This window comes from Takifugu rubripes, chromosome 1 (assembly GCF_901000725.2).
Source record: "Takifugu rubripes chromosome 1, fTakRub1.2, whole genome shotgun sequence".
Lineage (NCBI taxonomy): Eukaryota > Metazoa > Chordata > Actinopteri > Tetraodontiformes > Tetraodontidae > Takifugu > Takifugu rubripes.
The window spans coordinates 15634761-15657514 of NC_042285.1; the positions used below are offsets into that span (position 1 = coordinate 15634761).

The window sequence follows — 22754 nt, forward strand, 5'->3', positions numbered from 1 at the left end:
TGATTGGATCTAACCCTTTAACCCAACTGTTTTTCCCCCCGAAGAGTTTCCGTTTTCGCAATGTTATTGTGAGCACGTGATGTGCCAAAAGCAGATACTATCAGCGTCTGTGGTGCTTCCAGGTGCCACACTGCAGAAGAATAATGAAACCTACATCATGCTGCACCAAATGTGTCACCCAAACACCTGTCTTTTTGCTTATTCATTTAATTGCTTCATTAGAAAAATAAAAAAAAACCCTCAAAAAAAACAATAACTACAGTGAACAAGGCTGCCCCATTGTCTTCTATGAATAGCCATCAGAAAATGCCATGTCTGTCAGCGCTGGGTGTGATCTGGCCGTCTGGTGCCCAGTGAGTCAGACCCACAAGGCCAGGCTCTGAGGAAGTTCCTCAGCTTCCTCTGCCAAACTTTCAACAAAGGAAGGTTTGCGCTCATACGAAGGGAATCGAGCATTTCATATCCAGATTTCTCACTTCTCTTCGTACAGTATACAGTACCCACGGAATACAAGCATTTTTATGTAAGTGTGATAATAACTGTTTTAATGGCGACTGTGATGATGTTCAGAGGAGTGGACCAGGGTGGACCTGCCAACGTATTCTCCATGTTTTCTATCGGGGAAAAGCAGGCGGTCGTTGCCAGCCCAGTGGAACTACTAAACCAGCTAATTCTGCTAGTTCTGATTTACCCATTTAATATGTTGAGGTTTTTAAATATGCTTTGATGAAGCCAAGGGTTTTCTGTGCATTTACATTTGTCCTTCCAAGACCTCGATTGCTTGATGTCTTTTGCAAGATAAAAGATTTACATGGTAACCTTCAAAGACTAATTTTAAAGCCCATACTCCCACAACAAAGAAGACTACTATCCTTCAGAAGGAAGACTACCACACCAATCCTTGTGGTGCTGTCCTCTGTATCTTTCGCTCTGACCTCAACACACTATAATCAAAGGTGCTTTTGAACCAGAGTAAACAAGTTTCAGCCTCCTGGGTCACACAGCTTAGTGTGGAAAAAGCACCAAAAAACATAAGCTAAAATAAATCTCTGACTTCAAGTGGCGTGACTGAAGAGAGACCACCAGCACCAAGGCGGCTCCAGACGGCAGCTATGGCAAAACTGCAACAAAATCTTTGCACCATTCAAAGCAGCTCTGCTGTCAGAACAACTGTGGATCTTCCATGCAGCTGAAGCCACATCCTCCCCAGAGGAGACACATGGCACACCATGTGCATGAAACTAGGCACGTCTCAAAATGTCACAGATGGCTCAACACCCTCTCAACACGCACACACACACACACACACACACACACACACACACACACACACACACACACACACACACACTACTGTGTACTTCAGACATCAAGCGTTTCACAGCCCCTGACCCTGACCCTGAGCCTGAGCCTGACCCTGACCTTATCCTAAAGTCAGTTCTAACCTCAACCTTATAAATTAATCTTGATGTTCAAACAGATCTTTCAGAGTGTGACAAACACACTGAAAGTTCTCACCCTACTAACATGTATTTCCGCAACTGTGTGGTATATATAAACACACACACGCATGTACACATGTACAATACACACAGACATGCCCATTTTTTAAAATGAAAAGACCGTTTGATGTGTTACATTTGATAATTTGCAAACGTTTGAAATACGTTTACAGGTAGTCAAATAAAAAGAGTTGAAGTGACATGAGAGAGAGAGAGAGAGAGAGAGAGAGAGAGAGAGAGAGAGAGAGAGAGGGGAGGGAGAGAGAGGGAGGGAGGGAGAGAGAGGGAGGGAGAGGGGAGAGAAAGAGAAATGTGATCAACAGGATATTTTGTCACTATGGCTACTGGCAGCAGATGTATGACATGCTGCTGTCCTCATTCCGACAGTCTGGTTCAATGTAATTCGTTTGAACCTCAACTTTGCGCGGGTCGTGCCATGTCCTCTGGATCCTTAAAGCATCGGTGAATATCTAGAAATCCTACCTCAATTTATAAGGTGAGTTGTATCTGTCCTTTCTGACTGAACATTAATGACACTGAACTTTAAATGTATAGCTTTCTAAGTCTGTTATTCTATTCAGTCTTCCCACAGTCAAATACCAACTCCATGAGAGCATTTTTAATCCAAAGAAACACATTGTGCAAATCATTTTCTGTATGAAATTTCAGTGACATTATTTGGCTTTTAAGATTAGGATCTCCATGTGCGAACAGGAAATACCGTGGTGTCTTTCTGAGGAATTAATTAATTGAAACACTAATATCTCGCTAAACTTTCCCAGCATGTCGGGTTATTTTTTAATTTTTTAACCTGTGTAAAATATAACTTTGATAAGAGACCCCAGGTAGCATTTTCTGTGGCTTTGCCCCAGATACACCTTTGTGTTTGTGAAAGGACAGGAAATGTGGGTCTCCGCTGTGCCATGTGCTCATGCGTGTGATCATTTCAGCGCAAACAATATAACTTTCCTACTGCCTGCCATTCAAAGCAGAACACACTAAGGAAGCAGACTTCCTCATGTGCAAGACCATCTCTCAACACTGAGACGGTTGATAGTGTGTGAGAGAGTGTAGATCTGTATTCTAAATCACACTAAAGAACCCCACTGTGCATCTTTAAAATACACCTTTTTGCTGAACCAAATCTAGTTGTATTTAAAAATGTAGTCAAATGGGAGTTTGAGGGAATCCTTTTCTCGTTGCTGCTATTATGGTCTATGGAACCTACAGTTTGGATGGAGAAAACTGACTGTTTTTGTAGGAACTGAGGTAATAAAATAGAGCAAGGAATTGAATTATGTGGGTTGTGTCTAAAGATAGCCACAGGGTGGCAGTAGACACCACGAATGTTTGTGAGCAGCACGTGTATAATCACAAGCATCTACTGACAGTATAATCAGATAGTAAGGGGACTTCCTTTGCATTAAAAAGGCATCTACACATCTTCTTGAAATCGTGTCTGTGGTTTTTCTGCAAAGAGGTGTCATTTTAGCTTGTTTTTAGTACACCTGTGGTTATATCTTCCCTTTAGCAAAACACTGTGTTAGAAAATAAATAAAGTCATTAATATGTTTTCTTTCATGCAGTTTTTTGCAAGATGTCTGCGACCATGCTCTCCTCCTCCACTAGCAACAGCTCTGGGAACTCAACGTGCACCATCCTGTATGACCACCGGGAATATGCCAGGGTCCTCATGCCTCTATTCTACAGCGTCATGTGCTTTGTGGGACTGCTCGGCAACTGCCTCGCTCTGCACGTGATCCGTCCTAACCTGAAGAAGATGAACTCCACCACCCTGTACTCCCTCAACCTGGTCATCTCCGACATCCTCTTCACGCTCTCTCTGCCTCTGAGGATCGCCTACTACGCCTTGGGTTTCCACTGGCCTCTGGGCGAAGCCGCGTGTAAGATCTCTGGCCTGATCTTTTACATCAACACCTACGCCGGAGTCAACTTCATGACCTGCCTCAGTGTGGACCGCTTCATCGCCGTGGTGATGCCTTTGCGCTTTGCCAAACTCAGGAAGGTCAGCAAGGTGCGCTACATTTGCCTGGGCGTGTGGCTGCTGGTCCTGGCGCAGACCCTGCCCCTGCTGAACATGTCCATGACCAACGAAGAGGCGGACGGATACATCACCTGTATGGAATACCCCAGCTTTGAGACGGTCGACCATATCGCCAGTATACTGATCGGGGCCGTCATCGTTGGTTACATCGTCCCCGTGGTGACCATCCTTGTGTGCTACTCCATCCTGTGCTACCGACTTCAGTTCATGGCCAAGAACAACCATTTGACAGACAAGTTTGGGCGGAGCCGCAAGGCCATCGGCGTGATCTGCTGCGTCTCCTTGGTGTTTGTCGTATGCTACAGCCCGTATCACATCGACATCCTGCAGTACATGCTCCGCAAGCTAGTGTCTGACCCTGGGTGCACCGACCTTGCGGCCTTTCAGGTGTCGCTGCACATCACCGTGTGTCTGATGAACCTCAACTCCTGCTTGGACCCTTTTGTCTACTTCTTTGCTTGCAAGGGCTACAAGAGAAAACTCCTGAAGCTGCTCAAGCTACAAGTCAGCATGTCCTTCTCCAGTGTGGCGAGGACCTCGCCCGACTGCTCCTCTAAGGATGTTAACGACGGCACCAAGATTCACCTCAACAGTTCCATCATGGGCAGTGAGAGACTGGCAGAAATGAGAGCCCTGCAGCATGAGTGAAACAGTGAGAGAAAAGAGGAAGAAAACCCCTCCTGAACTGTGCAAGTTCTCCCTTCTAAAACTCAGCAGGTCGTGGAAATAATGGCATGAGATGTGGAGCAACACGTGGCCTTATATTTGAATAGAATTTTTACGTTATTTCTCTTTTTACAGCAAGATTTCGTTTGTTTGTTAAAACCCCGTTCTTCCAGTCAGACTCAGTCACTGAATTTAGAGAAGATCTTTAAAGTTGTCCTGTGACAGAAGAAAGCTACTTTAAAAGTGTATCCCCAGGGTGAAGTCTATTTAAATCCTCATAAAATATTTTTAAGAAAATAATCTGTTTTCCAGTTTTGTTTTCACACGTTTGTGACTCTCAGCTTTGTTCATGTGCTCTTGTCACATTAGCCGAGGAAACTGGAAGGTGTGAAAACATGTGCAAACCAGCAGTTACCCAAAGATCCAAAACTGGGAATTTGTGCCATATTTTAAACATTTGTTTTCGTTGTGCTGCTAATCTATTTATTAGTTGTTGTTTTTTCCCCGCTGATGTTTTTCTGCGATGGAACAAATTAAGCATCTCGCACATCTGGCCCACACTCCAGCAGTGACGCTAAAACTGACATTAGCGATATTGATATCACTCATTAAGATCATGCAAATTATGATTTAATCTAATTACAAAAAAAAGATTCCAGAAGCATGAGGGTGAACTTTGAGATATACATCTGTTTGTGTCACAAAGAGGAACAAAGTTCCATACAGTTTTAGAGCTTGAGGAAGTTGATCAAAGGCTCTGATAATGACCCCTGAATTTATTACAAGTGTGTTTGTTGGTTGTCCTGAGATGGAAAATAAAGACAGTGATTCACGTTCATATGTTGTGTTGGGAGGTGAGCACAGCCGGAGCTGCAGCAGCTGGTGGGTGTTGAAAGGCGGCATCTGATTAAGGTGAAGATCAAGTGTGCAAAACAAAAAATCGGAGAGGAGTTTCTATTTTTTGGGCAATGGTATCTTACAGTACCTCCCCAGACAGTAAAGCACACATCAAACACTCCAATAAACCCAGAACTCATCGGAAACACAAAGGAAAACACAACATTTTCTGCCGTTCACAGCTTTGTGTGAGACTTTTGGCAGGTTCTAAATTTGAAAAGAGTGTTTGAAATAGTGTTGAGCTATCAAAGGATGGTTCAACTCCAATCATAAGGTCAGGGAACCGTCTCTGACAGCAGGTTTAACAAACTCCGAGTTAAAACCTGAACTCTCGGTTGACCAACTCTGAGCTGCCAAATGCAGAGTTTTTGGTTTCAGAACGGTAAACAGTTAGTTCACTCAACTTTGAGTCAAATTTGCCCTGAGTGAAGCTCCTGCATGAAGATCTTAAAAGCCTTATCAATGGAGCACAGAAGACAAGATTCACCATGGCAACAGGTAGAAACAACATGCCTGTTATAAACGCATGGTTTGAATTGGACCTCCATTATGGCCAACAAAAAAGGGTTACACTATTGTTTCCCTCTGATTGTGGCAACACCTCATCATCAACTGGCTCCATGAGACGTGGACTCGGCATGTCTGACGCTGGCTTCAGTCTCCAGGCTTCAGCTTAAGAGCAGGAGAAACTCAGGGCCAGTTGGAGCAAACCCACCAGCGAGCATGCTAGTTTGATGGAGTGCGTTGCCCTGGTAACTGACTCAGAGTTATGCTGAACTGGCTCTGTGAAACTAAAGAAGCTGAGTTCCCCTCATCTCACGGGTGACTAAAGTCTTTTCACTAAACCTGCTTTTAAACGGGCGCTGGTGTAAAGAGAATTTGGGGATACATGTGCAGAGTTTAGTCTTGTCCTCTAGAGGGCAGCGTAAAGCTATTTTAAAAGCTTTTCTTAAACGCAGCTTAACAGGGGTGGTTTTTTTTATTGTTTTGGTTTGTTTTATATGTCCTGGATGTGCAGATATGTTTAAACTTGACTTTTTGTTTGGATTTACAATAAGGCTAAAATGGTGCTTAAACCGTGTATTTCTTTCTAAATGTATTTGCATGGACATTTAGCATACATTCTTGATTCTTTGTGGTGTGGAATAAGACATTTTTAAGTCAGCAGTGTGACAAGTTTCTAAGAGAGCGAAACAGCACACAGACTGTTGTCATAACAACATATTGCAACAAATACAAAGTACCATCTGGTATGATTTTCTTCAGACAACAGCAGATCATTATTTTTCAGGACAAAGAATGAGCGTGAATGAGCACCCTATATTAAACCATTATTTAAGCCTGGTGTGCATGCAAATAAGAGCAACGGCAGAAAAACGGGAACCGCAACAACAGTGAGAAATCACAACTTTAACTGATTTACTACATTGGAGTAGAAACTACAAGTGGGGGAAAAGAGGAAGCCGTTTTTAACGGCACAATGCCTCTGTGAGCTGCATTTTCGAATCCATAATGGTTGCAATCGCTCGCACATTAACCACACACATTAATCTGTATTCAGCTGCGGTCCAGCCTGACCTTGAGCTTTTCACCTCAGGTATGCGCTGTGCATCCATTAAGTCGACTTGGTGTAAAAACCATCTTACGGTATCAGCGTGAAGTGTCTATTACCACCGTCTTATTTCCTGTTTATATGGCAACTGCGTCAACATCCTGTTTTTAATTACTTCTCTCAAGCAGCAGATGCTTCTCGCAGCAACCTGCTGTGGATTACTCCCCTGAGAACTAATGTGCTGTGACAGACCCCACTTTTCCAATCAATAACTCGCCCTAAATCTGCCATCTCTCTGCCTGCCAAACACACTCCCACTTCTAATGGCACATCATTTTCTTTAAGGGGGTGTAATTGCAGACTGTGGAAAGCTGCGGCTCTTTGTGTCAGCTGCGTAGATACTGCTAAGACATGTAAAAGAACAGAAACTACAGCACACGGTCAACACAGGAAGTGATGGGGGCTTTACAGCAGCCTCCTCATCATTTCCAGCACTCTTTGTAAGAACATTTCATTTCCCTCTTTTGACTCAAATAAGAGCACGAAAACGCGTTTCAAAGTGGCTGTTGTACCAAGACACTGAGTGATTCCAGTGGTAAGTGCTGTTTTGTATTGTCCAGGTAGGGCTCCCTAGCGTCTTTTATCACTTTTGGGGAAAGGATTTTATGGTTATTCGCACCAATGCCAGTATTGTTGTGTGTAGTTGAGTTTTCAGACGAGCAAACTTTGTTTTAACGTTAAATTATTGTTGGATTTCAAGACTGTTGTTGTAATGATAGAATAAAGTATGGAAAAGAGAAACACAGATGGAATTTAAAGAAAAAATAACTTGTGCAAAGATTTCATTTTCACTTCCGAGCAGAAGATTTCCTATTGATTCCACACTGTCTCTGTTTCTAGACTTAGCTTCTGTGTTCCGGTTTACATGTATACAGTACATGGGTGTGTTTGTTCGGTGTTACTTTCTGTTGCTGTGGCTCTGTTTTCTGCACCCGAGCTGCACAGGTTTTACAAGTACCCTTTGAAATGATCCACAGCCGACTGTTAAACACGGACATACACATCTACACATCTACTTCAGAAACGGAACTGTGTTAATCTCTGTTCCTCTGCTATACATCATTCTGACTGGCTTTATGTTGTAATTACTTCTTTCTCTTCTTTCTCTCTCATTCTCTCTCTCTCTCTAAGTTCTTTTGTGTGTTTAGAAAAAAGGGGGGACAAAAACCCTTGCAGACTAAAGAGGAAAAGTAAGTGGCAGGATCCTATTTAAAATTTTAACGATTGCTTTTAAGAGTCTCCGAGGCACAGTGTCAACTCACCTGTCTCAGCTGTTTTTTTGCAGCCTCACAGTTCAGCCAGGGAACCAAGGTGGACAAACTGGTTGCGTTTGGAAACTTTTTCGATCTTGGCTGAGAACAGCTTTTACTGTAACAACCCCCGCATTGTGAAGCGGCCCACTCACTTTTGTGTCACAGCTACCTGGACTTTTGCCGAGATGTGTGCCATTTCTTGAGCAAGGTTAGTTTATTTCCCAGTTACTTTTCATACTCTTTTATACGTTTGTTTACGGTAGTTTTATGGTTTACCTTAATCTATTACATTATTGGAAAGTTGTTTCGGTTTTCATATCTGTTGTAGCCATGTAATTTAATTTAGCTACATGTCCTGATGTTCTGAATGGGGTGTAGGTCTTTGGTTCCTTTTTGATGGCATTGCTAAGTTCTGTTTTTTAGCCCAAAACAGCAACTTCTTGTGTTTTGCATATTTCAGAATGATGCTAAACTCGTCCAACATGAATCCGGAAGCTGCACGACCGGAGCAGGGACCGGCAGAGTACCGCATCACCAGCCTGATCTTCTACTGCTTCATCTTCACGATCGGAATCGTGGTCAACATCACCGCTCTCTGGGTGTTTGGGCTCACCACCAAGAAGAGGAACTCCGTCACTGTGTATATGATCAACGTGGCGGTGGTGGACCTCACCTTCATCCTGCTGCTTCCCTTCCGGATGGTCTACCACCACACCGACTACTGGTATTTTGGGGATGTTTTCTGCCGAATCAACGCCGCCCTCACCATCTTCTACCCTTGTATGGCCCTGTGGCTGTTTGCTCTGATCAGTGCAGACCGCTACATGGCCATCGTCCAGCCCAAGCACAGCAAAGAGCTGAGGAATGTCCCGAAGGCTGTGGTGGCCAGTGTGGGAGTGTGGATCATGACATTGGGCTCTACCGTTCCCCTACTCTTCTTTGATGAAGACCCTGATCATTCCTCCAACTTTACCACCTGCATCAAGATGCAGGACATCGTATACATGCGGAACAACAATAGTGTCAACTTTGTGCGCCTCATCTTCTTTTTCCTGGTTCCCATATTCCTGATGACTGGCTGCTATATCATTATTGTGGACAATCTGATCCACGGTCGCACCTCTAAACTCAAACCCAAAGTGAAGGAGAAGTCCATCCGCATCATCCTCACGCTGATCACCCAGGTTCTGGTGTGTTTCGTGCCTTTCCACATTGTCCTGGTGCTCCGCTTGATTGGGACTGACGAAGATGGCGGATACAGCACGTGGGCCGTCTTCACCACTTTCCTGATGAACCTCAGCACAGTGTTGGACATGATCCTGTACTACATCGTCTCCAAGCAGTTCCAGGACCGAGTAATCAGCGTGATACTTTACAGGAACTATCTCAGGAGCGTGAGACGGAAGAGCAGGCACGCGCACACTGGCAGCGTCCGCTCGATGAGCAACCTGACCAGCGCAATGATATAAAAGAGCCGTCACCAGCGCCATCGTGGGCAGCCTGCTGCCTCCTTTGCAACAGTGAGCGCTTCGCTGTATACATGGCTGATTATCAGCAGGATCAAAGCTTGCAATTAATTTCCAAGGCCTAATTTATACTCACAGTATGGGAGTGTTGCTGTTGTGGCGGAAAAACATCTGTGTTCAGAGCTGATTGACTCACCCATGAGACTCGGAATGTTTTCTGCGCAGCTCTGCTCTGGTAGACAAAGCGCGGCTCAGGTGTGACACATACAGGTGTAAAAAAAAAAATACTAAAAAAGCAGCTCATCATTAAAAAGAGTGAAGCAATGTTTCTGCTTTTGTTTTGTACACACACTTTATAACGCATGATGTCAACCAACGTTTATTTTATTATTAACCACCTGCAGGAAATGACAGGGGCTATTTCCCCCTGTCGATGCGTTGGAAATACACCTCTGCACCACCCATTCAAATCAGCACCAGTGCTCATGACGCACTGCTGCTTTGCGAAGAATTTTCTCTTTTAAAAAAAATTCCTTTTATTAATTCTTGGCAACTATTGCTGATGAAAACTAATCGCATCGACCAGTTGAGGGCAGTGTGGCACAGCTAGATCCCATTTACCTGCCAGAGCACCAAACATGTGGCTTCTTCACTCCTGAAGTGGCCAGCGTGAGATTTCTTTTTGCTCAGGTGCAATAGAGATGTAGATTAAAGAATTATAGGCAGTTCCAACTTTATAGTCTCGAACCACCTCCGCCTCCTTCCACAGAAGTTAACAACAGTCCCAGCGGCTTCCTCTGCCCATCTGACCAAAGTGTGTTTATGGTGCCACGTGAATGCTATTGATTGATGTTGAATGATTCAGTCGCTTAAAGTGCATTTACAGTAACATCCTCAAGAGATGTCAGCGAGGCAATTTGCTGGATTCAGAGTAACCTTTAAACCTTGAGGAGGAGGGGGGAAGCATTTCTGCACAGGAATGCTGCAGCCATGCCAGAACCAGAATAAATGAGTGGAATTTTATATTAAATAGAAGGCGAGAGCCCAAGTCCAGTTTGATGGGAGGAACGCACAAACACCGCCCAATCCAACAGGAGATCCGGTGTTGCCAGTTGTTATGGTAATTGAGTTTGCTTGTCAGTCACAGCCACACGGTCTTAACTGGATTACACAGAGAGTCAGTGCCACTGAGTAACTAGTGTCTCCTGGAATTGGATAATGTAGCACCACCACTGCAGCCACACACAGCCCATCATATCAGCTACATTGGTGCATTAGCTGTAGCAGCTAAACAGTTCCACATAAAGCTAAATAACTGTGTTGCTTCGTTGGGATTTTGTTGAACTGCACTGACAGTCTGTCTGTGAAGAGTCCACTGGTCAAAGCGCAGTCATGTTGGACAGACCTGGTCCAGATTTATGATTTATACACCTATGATTTATACAGTTTTAATCTCATTACAAGATTTCCATCTGATGTGAAATTCTGGGAACTGCGCATAATGATTGGTTTATTGGCCCAAGGACTGCAAGTAGATTTATAACCGAGATGTCAAAGGTCAGGCGAGGCATCAGAGAGTCGTCCATCTGTCCCACCTGTTAGACATCAAAGCGGGGAAAAAAACAACATGTCCACGCTGCTCACAGCAATTGGCATTTAAAACAATTAAGTTTCCTGTCAAGTCCCTGTGATGAATTATCCGGAAGCTTTACCCGCTGTAATTCTAAATCTTCCCAACAAGTGCCTTTGTTGTAGAGAAATTAATGAAAACAAGATTGTCTTTCATAGGAGCTGATCTAACAGCGCGGCAGCCAGCTGCTCTTCTTTGGGAATAAAAAAAACAAAAAAAAAACAGTCAGCATTAAACACAGCTCACGCAAAGTATGTTGGGTTCCCCCCCCCCCCACCACTCGTGTGGAAAACAAATCAGGCAGCGAGCGCAGTGGCCATCTGTTTTGTTATTTGATATGTGTGAATACATGTTGTAATGACTTTGTTTGTGAATCGCTCTCCGCGGCAGAACACACGAGAGCTCTCGAAGTGCTGGAGTGTTCAAAGCTAATCATATAATTGGACACAATAGTCGATGACAAATGGAGACGCTCGGAGCCAGCCAGCTGGGGAAGTGAATATGTAATCATTGTAAAATCATATCATTTTTGCATATTTGAAGACAGCTTAATAGAGTTTGCACGTCAGCAGACTATCAAATGATGATCAGAGCAAGTGTTTCTATATTTGTTTAACCGTAGAGGGCTTTGCTGGACCATCCGTCTTTGTTATCACTCAGGGTTCCTCGTGTTGGTGGCGTTGGCTTGCCTTTTGTGTGATTTTGAAATAGGTTTGGGCTGAATGACACTGTTGGATCTGAAAATAAAGAGGAAATGGGTACAGCTGGGAACCGCCTACAGCAACAACTCCAACCACAGTTACTGGTACCCCAAGGGTTCTGCCGCAGAGGCTGGGAGCTACAAAAGTAATGTAAAAAAGAATTGTGGAATAGCTCAATTATCCACATCCAGCTCAACACCTGAACAGTGTTGACCCACATGATGCTTAAAGCACTTTTGCAAGTAAGCAGAGCTTAAATAGACTGAGGTAGTTAAAGTGAGTAAATCACATCTGGAACTCTTATGACACAAAACATCTGAAATATTCATCTGACCTAATGTAATGTTTGGGTTTTTGAGCTTCACTGCGTAAATAACGCTACCGCTGTAGCAAACAATTGTATTTCAAGACCCGTCTTGCGCATGCCTTTTTTTCTATACAGTCAGAGGAAACAGGAAATGGTTGTAGGCAGGTTGAAAGCAGCTGAAGAACCATGTCTGTCGAAGTGGAACAGTCAAACCAATGTTTCTGATTTTATTTGGAAAATATCTAATTATGGTTGCTGAGTCACAGCTATATGTACTATTGTGTTTACACCAGGTCCATAGAGGAGTCATCGCATATACATGTGCCACACAACTAAATGACAGACAGACTAATCCTACGAATCATCTGACCAAATAATCACCAAATGAATCCAAAAGCAAGAAGTTGTGAGAACCCTCTCACAGGACTCGCACATGACTGCCTCTAGTGGTGAGGAGTAGAATTAGAGATGAGGGTCCTGTTGTTTAGAAAGATGCCGCCATTATTTCAACCAGGTTCAACCACAGCAAGTATCCAACGATAGATAGAAACTGTGAGCTGTTGCTGAGAGCAACCTGTCACAACAACCCTGTCAGATATCAAAATGCATTTTTTATAATACTTAAGTCTACGCGTTTATTGCGTTTCCTCACGAACACACGGCCACACTGTATGTGTGTTGCCACCAAACATGTTGACGTTTGCTTTGGATCCCTGTTCCCCACAATTTTACAGTACCATTAGTCTTCATATTGTTTCCATTAGTGAGCACGAGGACATGAAAGAGAGCCTATAATGTTATATAGATACTGTACACATCAAGCCTACCCAGGGCCTCCTCGTCTGCCGTACCACATTAGCTACAAGCAGCTGCCTGCATTTACATCATTTAGCATTTCTCTCAGGGCACTTTAATACACTAAAGCTCTCCCCTGGTAAATTTTACAATAGGATGTTGAAGGATACTTCTGGCCTGCCATAGGAAATGAAAGGCACATGTGCATGGATGGAGCTGTACACTGTGGGTTCCCCCTGTGATGCAAGACTAAAGGGCTGTGCAACTGCCCTAATAGATTCCTCTTGTGAATCGTAGGAGATTAGGCATAAGTTGTTGTTCTTATGTGCAGCAGATGTGCTATGATATCCTATCTTTAGTGTAGGAACTTCCAGAGGAACTCCTTTTCTGCACATGCGTAGCCACAATTGCTTTGTAGAGGGGTGTGTGTGTGTGGGGGGGGGGGTCCCCCTTTTTTTCTTAGGCAATTGTGTTCCAGCCCTGATCTGTGTTTTGTCTCCATTAAAAGGGGATCATCTACTGCAAGAGATTCAAATGCTGCTAAACGGACTCCAATTGACCCAGCAGTTAGCAGCAAACAGGGAAGGGAGAGGAAATGTATGGCCTTCATTACAGCACTGTGTCTATTTTTGCAGATTGTTTTGTTGACACAAAAACGCACGCGTGCGCACATACAGACACACACCCACACAAACACACATACAAAGACACAGACACACAAACACACACACAGCTGCCATTAGCACATATAAATAATGTAAGGCCCTCATCTCGTTTTTTTTTTCCAACTCTACTCAGCTAAGTGCTTGCAAGAAAACCTTGTCCTTCTGCTTGTCAGGTTCTCCATAGATTAGTATAAGATTTATTTTAAGTCGGTAAAGCAGCATGTTCTGGACAAGTGTTTTTCTCGGTGGAAGTGGGAATGTTTTCAGTTGTATTGCGTGAAGTAGAATAAGAAGGCCAGCGAGGACTGCTTGAGGTTAATATTTAATCTGCTGTCTCTTTAGGTGCCTTGCGATCCACAGAAGGGCATGAAATGAGTAATAAAGAAACAGGTATAAAGGTGTTGTAGTATTGGGAGGCTCACTAAAGAGGGCCTGTTGGCGTACGCAGTCGTGCTTGTTTCCCTAGCACCCTCAACAACAGCGCAGCGTTCTGCCAGTGTCTGCTAAGGCTCCCATCTAGGCTGATGTGATGCGCAGGTAAAGATGGCTGCTGAGAGGAAAAGTGCAAGAAGCAAAAGTGTGTGTCTGGTGGGGGCACAAAGGAGGACATACACTTAGGCAGGGCAATGTGCATGGAAAGAGGAAGGAAGGAGGGATGGAGCGATGGAGGCCCCTCGCTACCTTTGTGTGCCACTCACGTCTTCCCTGCCTGAGCTCAATTACTGGATTGATACTCAGAGAGGAAACTTCATCATGTCGTACAGATGTCTTCGCCGGACGGAAGAGGGAGACGACGCTTGCTGTCATTTAACATGACACGGGCTGCATTCATTCCACGCAAACAAGAAACTAATAAATACAGTGCTTAAACCGTGAGGGATGGCAAACAATCTGGCAGGGTAGCATGAAAAGAGGGGGGGTGTTTTGGATCCTTTAGAAACACAGGTTGACCTCGTTAATAAGCCTAAATGGATTTTGTTTTCTTTAGTGTTTTGCACAACAACAACTGATATTTATTTGCTTAAATTCAACATTAACATCAGGTGCTGCAAATGCAAGAACCTCTCTGCCAAGAAATGTGGGTCCCAGGGATCACTCAGCCTGGCAGGCATAATCCCTAAAACTGTATATGCACCAATCCACAGACCGTCTTTGTCTCATTCCATATCCGACTCAACCCGTCCTCCCAGCGTATCGCACCAGAGAGGAGGCGACTGTCCGTCCCCAAACTCATTCACTCCTATCAGGGAAAGAAATTACCTCCAGAGGTTTAAATCCCCGGCTGAAGCTGGACTTCAGCGAATTCATTTAAAACAATAACTCGTAATCAATAACACTCTTGCAGCGAGCCGTTCAGCTCCATCATAATAAACATTTTTTATAACCCGGACAGCTTCATAAAAGTGCTTTAGGCATCATTGGGCACAGCGGTCATTAGTCAGTGCCTGCGTGTAAATAAGACTAAAACCAGCTCGCCGGTGCGGCTTTGCAGACACCAGCCTGTGTCCCTTCTACACTGTTCCATTTCAAACACGACACACGCACAGAACACACTCTGCAACAATGGCCGTGTTTTGCTTTAATTTGATTAGGTTTTGTCTCAGCAAATGCCAAGTCCTGTTTTGCCTGAAGAACATATCTCTTAATCACGTTCCATCCAGGCTGCGTCTTTCATCTAAATCTCACAGCCGTGGCTCACACCCAACTTTATTTGCTGAAAGGTGTGTGTGTGTGTATGTGTGTGGGGGGGGGTGGTAGACGTGCACGCACCCACCCACCAAGCCACACACATACACACCCACGTGCAGACAGACCTACCCGTTTTATCACATAAAGCGGTGTTTTGTATTTAGCCGTGCGTGCTGAAGGTGTGTACGTGTGCACGTGCGTGCGTTTGTCTGTCTGCAGGGCTCAGATCCACGTTGTTTGGTTTGCTTCTCCATTAAGAGAGCTGTAAAGGAGAGGGAACAGATGGCTGCTGGCCCGCTCTGTCCTGCATCCTCTCACAACTGCCACACTTCCTGTGCGTCCATTAATCTTCTCTCGCTACTCCTGCAGCACAACTTTATTAAAACAACTCAGGAGAGAGCGAACAACGAGCCCGCGCAGCTGTCAGGAGCAAAAGACAGAGTCATTCGTTCACAGAAGAACAGCCTCGGATTTCTGGGCGCATCTGTGTCGAAGCTCCAACGTGGTCGGCTTTGCTGCGCGTTCGCGGTGGTACAGACACGATAAATGATTGTTATTACGCAGCCGAAATTCATACGTACGGCCTGTGAGGCCCCGGGTCCTGGCTACGTAGACGTGGACGGCATCTCCTCCCATCTAAGAGCAGAGGTTTGGACACACACTGCAACCCTACAGGCAGCAGGTTTGTTTTCAACAATGGGCAAACTGGATTCCTTTGGCCAATTAGACACATTAGAGGGACATCAGAATAATCTCTTCACAAAATGTCCCATGGAGTGAGAAATAAACACCCGAAGAAGTAATCACACAAGGCGTAAATACGCAGCCCTGCTGCCAGGTTCTTCTCACAGGAGGAAATATATTACAGTTTAAGGGGCATGTGGAAATTTACATGTGGTGCGCCGTCATGACAAATCTCCTGCAAACGCAGGACCACTGGGCCCTGCGCTGTGTGTCCGTAGCACTCAGCGGGTAAATTGAAAAATCAATTCCAATTTAAATTATTGGAATAAAGAACTCCAGGAACCGGAGATAAAAAAAAAGAGGGGGGAAAAACCTTCTTCTAGATCCCCTTTAATTGGAAAGTCAGTTCTTCAGGGTATTCTAATGGTTCTGAGGGAAGATTGCAAAATGAAGTTGATGAGCTGCTGGTAGTAAGAGTGTGTGTGTGTGTGTGTGTGTGTGTGTGTGTGTGTGTGTGTGTGTGTGTGTGTGTGTGTGTGAGTGTGAGTGTGTGTGTGTAAGTGTGTGTTTGTTTGACTGACCCTGTGTGTTTCTCTGTTCTGCCACACAGTGGTTGGTCCCCCCCTCTCCCCGATGACAGAGGAGCCAAATGAAGACTAATCCAGCAGGCTCACACACACACTTACACACACACAGCCTGTGGTCACTCGTCTCTCATCCATCTGCTATCTGGGGGAGTTTTGGGGCTTCTAGGTTAAAATTAATGAACGGCTCCTTATTGTAAGAATGTAATTTACGTAAGAGGACCAACTCTGGTGATTTCAAACTTAATTTTGCGAAGCCGACAGATGCCACATCAGTCCGAGGTCCCCGAGGTGCCCGGCACAAAAGCTGACGTACAAAAATCAGAAAATGTTTTGCTTATTGCTTCACTGATGCTGCTGGGAAGATGATTCTAATCATTCAAACCGTCGTGAGAAGAATGCGTCTTCCTGTCAACAACAGAACTATTACCTGAAGGTTACACCCCAGGAATAATGAGCTTCATAACACATTTTACTGAATTGTTTTTTTATTTTGTCCATTTTCTTAGTTTTCCAAACTCAATTTTTAGGTAAAAACTGCTTCGCTGCCCCCAAGTGGCCAAAATAATTGGCTATTATAATCAAGTGTATAGTTATTACAGATAATATAGCAAAATATTGTCATTTATTTGTCTTTTTAATGTCCTGTGTCAGCAATTGGTACAAACTGTCTCTTTTTTGTAAATCCACTGGTTCTGTTAAATATAAACCTCAAGCTTTAAACAAAAGACTCAAGAATTTAAAAAACCATAACAATATTACAAGAACTGAACCTGGACCCTGGATGCTGCAAGTCATTCCCTGATGCTCCAGCCTGCTCAAGTGCAAACCTCTGATCATCATTTCACTTGTGTAAATGAATGAAGACATGTTTGAGAGAATCCATCATCTGCCCGTGGATCTGACCTTTGACCCTGGTTCTTCCTGTAGTGAAACTGTCATAACTGCTTCGTCTCCGAGGTCTAATCCCCAGATGACACGTCACAATCCAGCGAGACCAACTGTGCCATTATCAGCCTGTGAAAACAATCTGTTGTGGATTAAATCAAAGGGGCCATGCCAGTGGCATTATGCCGCAGTCCTCTGTGAATCAAATCCGGCCCTGCCTCCACCTCATGCCAGCTTGGCCCGAGACCTTTCTGCACCATGTTGTTGACATTAAAAGACACGACACGCCGAGACATTTCTATTCAAGAAACTTGTTGACATACTTATCAGACATCACAGCGTCAGGTGTCATTTCCAGAGGGTCTTAAGGGAGTAATAGAGATGCTAAAGGCCAGACTGGACTCAAATATCACAAAAGGATGAGATGATATGAACACGCTTTGACTGAAAGCAAAGACAGCATGAGGGGAGGAGAAAAAAATAAGCTGAAATGCATTCTGCTGGGGGGTGGGGGGTGGCGGCGGGCTTGGCTCCATTTCCGCCAAAGAAGCGCAGAGTTAAAAGGTGGACCCTGTACAAATGAAACTCAATTTCACGCCACATTATCCTTCCCTGTTCTCTTTCCTGGCTTTCATTTTCATTAAGACCAGAGACAATCATAAATTAATAATTACTGCTGAATGTCTAAACGCAGGCCGCAGTCCCGGCTCCCCCCCCTCGCCTCTGTGGTCCTCCATGTTCACGCTTGCAAAATGTTAATTTAGGTAATGTGGCTTGGCCCTTGTCAGATAAAACTGTTTTGTAGTTTCACTAATACATAATGGTCCATCTGATTAGGTGACATTAGGCCCATCTTTCAGACAATCAGCCCGCACCTTTCCTAATGTCTCCTCACAGACTCGGGGCACTGCTGAGTGATCAAGACGTGCAATAGTGCAGATTTCACCAAATGGCCCTCCACTGTGAAACTGAGCGAGGAATCGGCTGCTAATGCAGTCTGAGCTCCCCGGCTTCACCCAAACTTCACTCTAGTGGCGTCTGAATCCGGAAACGTTCCTGCAGCCGGTCGAACGAGCGCAAAAAAACAATCCTGCGTGATCCAGCGATAAGCAAACAGAGGCGGGATGTGGAATAATCATGTTCCATGATCAGTCGGGCCGAGTAGAGGGGGATCGGCCCGCGTCCGAGCGCCGCCGCTGTGCATTTCCTGCAGCGCGTCGCACAGGAAAGTCAAGTGAAATGTAGCAACGCAACTATGACGCACATTTGGTATTTAAAGTCGGCGTGCCTCGTGGTCATATTTGTACTGAAATGAATTTATTACAAAAATGTGCAATGATATGAAACACGTAGCCGCGGGGGCTCCTCTCTCTCACATGCCAGCGCAGGGAGGGAAGGCATCAGATGCAAGAGGCAAAAAAAAAGAGCATCGCATCGGAGGTGAGAGCCGTGAATCTTTCATGACAGGAAAAGAGAAGAAAGATTTAAGTCATTAAATGGATAAATTAAACGCCGGGTCCGAGCGTCTGTTACTCCAGAGTGAGCTTGAGTTGTCCGGAATCAACAAGAAGCATGGCTTTATGATTGATTACCCGTGGTAAGTCATATTGTTCTTTCAAGGTTGATTGAAACTTTAACCTCATTTTTATTAAAAGGATAAAAAAAAGGGGGAGAAATACTTCAGGCCTTGAATTTTTACAATGCAGCATTGAATTATGCAGCAATCAGTCAATTATTCATCTCTGTAGCCGTGTTACGGCCATGCTTTAAAAAGCATGCAAAAACGGGAATGGGCCAAACATGCTGCATCAGCACGTTTCCTCAGAAGTGCTTACCAGAGAGATTCGTCTTTCAATGTCAATTTCATATTATTTTATGGGTTTTAGGAGCGCTACCTGTTACCGAAATGATCCCTGTGGATAAGTGCGAGCGGCTCCAGAGCCAAACAAACAAGCCTTTCTCAGAAATGATCCGCGAGGCCGTCATTAAAAACAAGAAGCTGTCAAGAATACTTCAATAAAAGCAAGATTAGGTACAACATTCTACTCTCCCGCGTTACGCTTCAGCCTTACACGGATACGGTGGTGTGTGTGTGTGTGTGTGTGTGCGTGTGCTTTTTACATTCATACAGAGACAAGTTTCATGCTGATGCTGCTAATATATGTCACTTGGAAATACACTTAAAAAATTGGGTTTTCTTTCCATTTGAACGAGCAGCCAATGCAGTAAAAACAAATACACAAGAGTGAGACCAGACCAACACTTTCAACGACTCTGAGACTCCTAACAACATATTTGGCCACAGCAAACAGTTATATTTGACCGTCTCCACGGTGACGACAAGCTCTTCTTCAACAAGGTGGCACAAAACAGGATCTGACCAGCACGTTTATCATCAACATGTTAACTTTATTTGAACTTGAAGTACAATGAAGAGATGATTCAAGAAGCTATATAAGTTATCAGTGACAACAGACCTAGACACTCCATTGAGAATAAAAAGAACAAACACATTGTGATCATGGGAGACTCCTCCTCCTCCTCCTCCTCTTCCTCCTGATTGTAACACATAAGTTCTAAACTGGTTTGCAGGTAAAGGACTGACATCAGCTTATGTTTAGAGAATATACACAGGCGTTTCAGCACCGGAATACAAATGATTTAAGGGGAAAAAATGATACATAACCCCCCTGATAATGTATCATGGGTTCTCTTTTGCTCATGTTCAAAGACCATGAAAAAAAAGAATGAGTTTGGATTCAAAAGGGATTTGAACGATGGAATTTTTCAAAAAGTGTCCCGACTGATTGTTTCTCAAGCAGACACGTGATCGATCGCGTTTATTCTGGAGCTTTTCTTTTATTCCGACTAGAAAATTCATTGAGAGGTGCAGAATTTTTTCTTGTGGGTGTGTCTCATGACAAAGAAAACAAAAAAGTACAGTAAATTCCAAGAAATATTACCTCTGTTACAAAGATTACAGGATTATTGACAGCAAACGTCTTCATTTTGTAAGTGAAATGTTTGATAGTTATCATCCGGGCTTGAGGCGGGTCAAGCCGAAATATTTGATCAGCACAATAGAGGATTTATTAAATATCATAATTCCAGGACAAACATTTACATGCCTGCATGCTTTCTCACCAAAATGGCAGCTATAGGAAAGAATGATGGCTCAGAAATAGAACGAAACAAAACTATAGGTTTATATAAATGGTGGTATTGTTTGCCTAATAGCTCTAATGCATACACAATACCTCTTAACATTATATACACACCTTGTCAATCCCCTCAGGATCGATAAGAGTCCGATTCGCTATCGTGATCACCAGATCTTTTATGTACAACAACGGTAAAAAGGAAACTTGATTGTTTTGTCATCTAATTTAGAAAACATAAAAATCAAATGTGAGTGTTCTCCTTGAACACGCAGATCAATCCACAGATATTTTTCTTCTTTGTCACAAGGTTCATCTTTGTGGGTTTTTTTTTTCCTTTAGCGTCTCAAAATTCAATTTGAAATACAAAACGAAACTTCAGTCTGATTTTTTTTTTCTTTTGATTTTGAAGCTTTCTCGCTGGCTGAGATACAGTATAAAAATCTTCAGTGCTGATTTTATGAGTTATTACCAACTGTGTACCATGGGTACATCTTTACTGTGCTCGATATATGTGTTTATCCTTCACACCGGCCATCCCGCTAAGTCAAAACCTGCTTTATCAAGCCAGAGTGTTTAATGTTGGTCTCGGTGAGAGAAAACAAAAAAAAAGACTTTTTTTTAACTCTACATTCACACAAAACCTCCCATGTGGGTGAACACAGCATTTCCACTCCTACAAGCAGCTTCTTCCCTCTACTAAATCAGCCTGGGATGGGGGACACTGAATCTTCAAGAGTTTGCTTTTGTTTCTGTCTTTTTAATTTCTTTTTTCATTATTATTATGAAATTTCCATTCCCTCCAGCTCCTGGTGGCCTTATCAGTACATCACTGTGGTTTTCAGGAACAGTCTTCCATCTGCAACAGAGGACACACACAAGCCAAGAATTAGCCAAGAGCTAACATCCTGCTGATGATGATGAAGGGAAAAAAAGAGGACAAAGCAGCGCTCAGGATGTGATTGTCGACGTAACCTCAAAATGTTGCCCCGCGGTCTCCCAGTTTCAGCTGTGCTAATGTGGATTTGAACCCAACCAGATAAAATTAACTTGGCGACCAGCGCAAAAGTGATTAAATATCACGCACTCACCGAGTTTACAACCGTTGATGGCCCTTTTATGATTTATTGGAGCGTGTTGTTGACGTCGGAGAGAAGAATAAATAAATCATTTTAACCTTTTGTATTGAAGCTGTGCGGCACATAGAACTACACACACACGCAGAGACACTGTTGCATGCATATTTGATCAGCAGTGCAGCTCACGCTGTAAAAGTAGCTCCGATAACAGGACAGAAGGTACAGGAACAGTAGAAGACATCTCTACTGATGTGCTTGTTTGAGCATAATACTGCACTCATGGCGTGGAGCACACTCTTAAGTGACATTTCCTGCATGGAAATTGTGTTGATTGAAAACGGCGGGCGCTGCTTTACTGCGTTATCTCCAGACACCTCCAACCTAACGAGCGTTGTCCATTTCCAGCACAACACTCTTGTCTGAGTGTTCGCCTGAGCGAGCAGCACGGCTCCGGAGTCGAGCTGGTAAAAGCATCTGTTAGGCACAGCTCAGGAGCTTGTCTGACGTTTATTACCTCGGCGATGCCTCCGCCGGAGTGAGGCTACAGCGGCGCCTTTAAGGAAGGCGCACCTCTCGATGGCAGCGCGCGTAAATAATTCAGCATTAAAGGGGGGCGCACACAAAGACATTTAGCAGCGCAAGTTGTCGGACATGACACGAGCCACGGAAGGACATCGGAGACGACGTTTGACTCCTGCTGAATCGGGGGCCCTGGGGGGGGGTGGGGGGAGGGGGGCAGGGGTCTGAAAGTGCAGTCACCTGTTCCAAAACACACTCTGCATTTTTTCTGGAATTGAAAACTTGCATGTCAGATTTAAACTTTAAAGGAATATCATTGCACACAGCAAATTCTGGCTCATTTAATACACCCCCCCCCCCCACCTCTTTTTTGGCCATTGGTTTATGAGCTGCTGTGCACGGGGGAGAAGAGACAACAAAGGCGTGTTGCGTGCGTGTGTTTACAGTAAGCGTGTGTGGAAGGTGGAGGGGGGGCGCCAGGGTGGCGTACAAACACACAGGCTAATTACCCAGCATCGCCGCGGGTCTCGGCGGCATTGCTCTCTGGCTGCCTCCATCCAGGCACCAAACACAGAGCTCGGCATAAAAGTCATA

General features: G+C 44.2%; 3 protein-coding genes across 8 annotated transcripts in view; 2 read left to right on the plus strand and 1 right to left on the minus strand.

Annotated features, from left to right (window-relative positions):
* The first annotated feature begins 1828 nt into the window (after positions 1 to 1828).
* Positions 1829 to 5071, plus strand: gpr183a (G protein-coupled receptor 183a). The gene is made up of 2 exons (XM_011606911.2): positions 1829 to 1998; positions 3089 to 5071. The coding sequence occupies exon 2, from the start codon at positions 3100 to 3102 to the stop codon at positions 4213 to 4215; it is 1116 nt and encodes a 371-aa protein (XP_011605213.1). The 5' UTR covers positions 1829 to 1998; positions 3089 to 3099; the 3' UTR covers positions 4216 to 5071.
* A 1590-nt stretch (positions 5072 to 6661) lies between these two features.
* Positions 6662 to 9785, plus strand: gpr18 (G protein-coupled receptor 18). Its single transcript, XM_011606918.2, has 2 exons — positions 6662 to 8203; positions 8456 to 9785. The coding sequence occupies exon 2, from the start codon at positions 8457 to 8459 to the stop codon at positions 9462 to 9464; it is 1008 nt and encodes a 335-aa protein (XP_011605220.1). The 5' UTR covers positions 6662 to 8203; position 8456; the 3' UTR covers positions 9465 to 9785.
* Positions 9786 to 19792: 10007 nt separating this feature from the next.
* The window catches only part of dachd (dachshund d), an 86206-nt gene continuing 83244 nt past the window's right edge, over positions 19793 to 22754 (minus strand). For all 6 annotated transcript variants that reach the window (XM_029837282.1, XM_029837277.1, XM_029837274.1 and 3 more), the window contains one exon: positions 19793 to 21421. In XM_029837282.1, coding sequence (XP_029693142.1) covers positions 21384 to 21421 — 38 coding nt within the window. In that variant the 3' untranslated portion in view covers positions 19793 to 21383. The remainder of the gene's footprint in view (positions 21422 to 22754) is intronic.